At 67.2% G+C, this 2340-nt stretch overlaps 1 protein-coding gene across 1 annotated transcript; it reads right to left on the reverse strand.

The window, feature by feature from the left end:
* Positions 1-102: 102 nt before the first annotated feature.
* Positions 103-2276, reverse strand: LOC123255656 (kinesin light chain 3-like). Its single transcript, XM_044684414.1, has 4 exons — positions 1872-2276; positions 1153-1401; positions 587-653; positions 103-326 (listed from the first exon to the last, which is right to left on the reverse strand). Exons 1-4 carry the CDS (start codon positions 2130-2132, stop codon positions 103-105), a joined length of 801 nt encoding a protein of 266 aa, XP_044540349.1. The 5' UTR covers positions 2133-2276.
* Between the last annotated feature and the right edge of the window lie 64 nt (positions 2277-2340).

Below are 2340 nucleotides of genomic sequence, written 5' to 3' on the forward strand. Positions count from 1 at the left end.
GGGTTTGGGGGGGCCCGGGGGACTGAGGGGGCCTGGGACGGAGGGAAGGAGGGAGGGAGCTCTCCGTGGGGCAGGGCAGGGGCGCCCGCGGCCGAGGGCCCCTCACCGGTACACCAGGGCCAGGATGTTCAGCATGGTGGCCACGTCGGGGTGGCAGTGGCCGGAGGTGTGCTCCAGGTCCGCCAAGGCCTGGCGGCACAAGGGCACGGCCACCTCGTAGCGGCCCTGCCCCGCGTACTGGATGACCAGGTTGTGCAGCGTCCTCAGGCGGGCTGGGATCTCGTAGCCCCCTTGCTGGGCGGCTGCCGTGCCGAATGCCTCCGAGCCTGTGGGAGGGCAGAGGGGAGCAGGGCAGGCACTCGGCATCTTCTGTCCTCCCGGCCCGGCCCGAAGGGACAAATGGGGGGCCTGGGGGTGACCCTGAATTCCCCACAGAGAAAGGGCAGAAGGACCCGCTGAGTTCTGTCCCTCATTTTACAGAAGAGATCAGCGAGGCCCAGAGGTTGGGGGCCCCTGGGGCCCCTGGCTCCCCACGCCTGTCCTGCACCCCCTTTTCTCCCAGCCCCATCCCCACCTGGATACTGACTTTTCTTCTCCTCGTTGGAGAACAGAGAGGCCAGGCTGTCCCGCCGTTGTTTGGTCTCTGGCTCTTCCTGGGGGGAGGGAGAATGATGGGGAGCCGCGTGAGCTGGGGGAGGCTCTCCGGGTTTCTGGGGGCACGTTGGAGCCTGGGAAGGCACTGCGGCAGGCTCCCTGCCCTCCTTACAGGGCTCCCCGGAGGGCAGCTCATAGAGCCGCCCAGAACTTGGGGCTTATCAACGAAGGTCTGAACAAGTCGGGAGGGGCGCCGGGTAAGAACTGCGGGGGCGGGGGAGGCTGGGGGGTTCAGTGGATGGAGATCCAAGTCTGGAGATGGGGGAAGTCCTGGGTTCAAAAGTGGCCTCCTCGCTGGGCGACCCTGGGCGAGTCCCACCCCCCACGGCCTCACCCTTAGCCCTCTTCTGCCTGGAGCTCAGAGTGAGCGTCCTTTGGGAGGCAGACCGGAAGGGTCACCAAGAGAGGACTCGTGGCGGAGGCGCCCGGGCTCCGGGGACGCTTCTCGCTGAGGGTCCTGGAGAAGGGAATGCGGGGCCGCCCGGCAGGGGGCGCTACCTTGGCCTCGCCCTGCTGGCCTTCATCGTCCGAGGGGTCGTAGCGCCTCAGCTGGCCCAAGAACTCCAGGTGGCTCTTCTCCTCCTCAAGCTGAGCCACCGTCTCCTCGCTGGCCTGCAGCCTCCGCCTCGTCTCCTCCAGCTCTTCCTGCAGCCACGCGTTCTCCTGCGCCAGGCGCCGCGCTTGCGCCCGCAGCCGCTGCTTCTCGGCCTCCAGAGCCCCCACGTGGGTGGACAGCGCGAGCAGCACCTGCCGGGGCGCAGGCGGCGATGGGGAGACGGGCCGGAGGCGCAGCGCCCGGGGAGCCTCGGCTCACACTCGCGCACACGCACGCACGCTCGCGCCCTTTCTCCTCTCCTCTGAATTCTCCCTTTCCCTTTTGGCCTCTCTGCCTCTGGCGTTCCTGTTACCTTCGCGCCTCCTCGGGGTAAGCTTGCCCTCTCCCGCGTCCCCTTGGCCCTCCCGAGGCTCCGAGCCATCTGGGGAGTGCTAGAGAGTTCTGGGCCGCGGAGACTCAACACCCGTCCTCTGGGAGCCCCTGGATTTCCCAGGCGCCTCCCGTCTTCCGTCCTCCTCCCGGATCCCTCAGGGATTGCCAGGCCGCCCAGAGGGTCTCAGGGGCACCTCAGGCCCTCCAGGGAAGCCCACCGGCCCCAGCAACACTGCGCGCTCCCATGACGCTGTCGGACCCCATTTCTCCTGACCAGAAAACCCCGTACCTGGGCCTCTCCCAGTCCTAGCTCAATGGCCTCCAGGGACTGGCTAAGAGCGTGGTGCTTCTCCTCCAGCACGTCCAGGCCGGGCAAGGTCTCCGCTCCCGGCCTGGCCCCGGCCTCAGTCAGGGCTTCCTGGAGTTGTCCGGCCAAGCCGCGGTGCTCAGCCCTCAAGGCTTCCAGGCCTTGGACCACTTGCCGAGTCTGGCTCACCAGGTCCTCCGGACTCAGCCTGGCCGTCCCCAAAGGATCTACAGGCAGTGACATGGCTGTACCTGGGGAGGGCCGGGGAGAGAAGAGAGAAGAGGAGGGCCTTGGGTGTGCACCCCACTTTCCCCACTCCTGAGTTCTGGGCTCCGCGCTGGGGCAAGACGTGGTCTAGGAGTAATGGCAGACTTCAGCCGGGCTGGAGCGCTGTCTCCTCTCTTTTCTCTCTCTCTCTCTCTCTCTCTCTCTCTCTCTCTCTCTCTCTCTC

The sequence above is a fragment of the Gracilinanus agilis genome, unplaced genomic scaffold (assembly GCF_016433145.1).
Source record: "Gracilinanus agilis isolate LMUSP501 unplaced genomic scaffold, AgileGrace unplaced_scaffold49753, whole genome shotgun sequence".
NCBI lineage: Eukaryota > Metazoa > Chordata > Mammalia > Didelphimorphia > Didelphidae > Gracilinanus > Gracilinanus agilis.

What these genes read in the sequence shown, in the direction of transcription:
- LOC123255656 (XM_044684414.1), bottom strand. Translation starts at nt 2,132, where the DNA reads ATGTCACTGCCTGTAGATCCTTTGGGGACGGCCAGGCTGAGTCCGGAG. An exon ending in GCCAGCAGGGCGAGGCCAAG is followed by an intron (nt 654 to 1,152) that starts GTAGCGCCCCCT and finishes CCCTCCCCCCAG; the next exon opens with GAAGAGCCAGAGACCAAACA. An exon ending in CTCCAACGAGGAGAAGAAAA is followed by an intron (nt 327 to 586) that starts GTCAGTATCCAG and finishes GCCCTCCCACAG; the next exon opens with GCTCGGAGGCATTCGGCACG.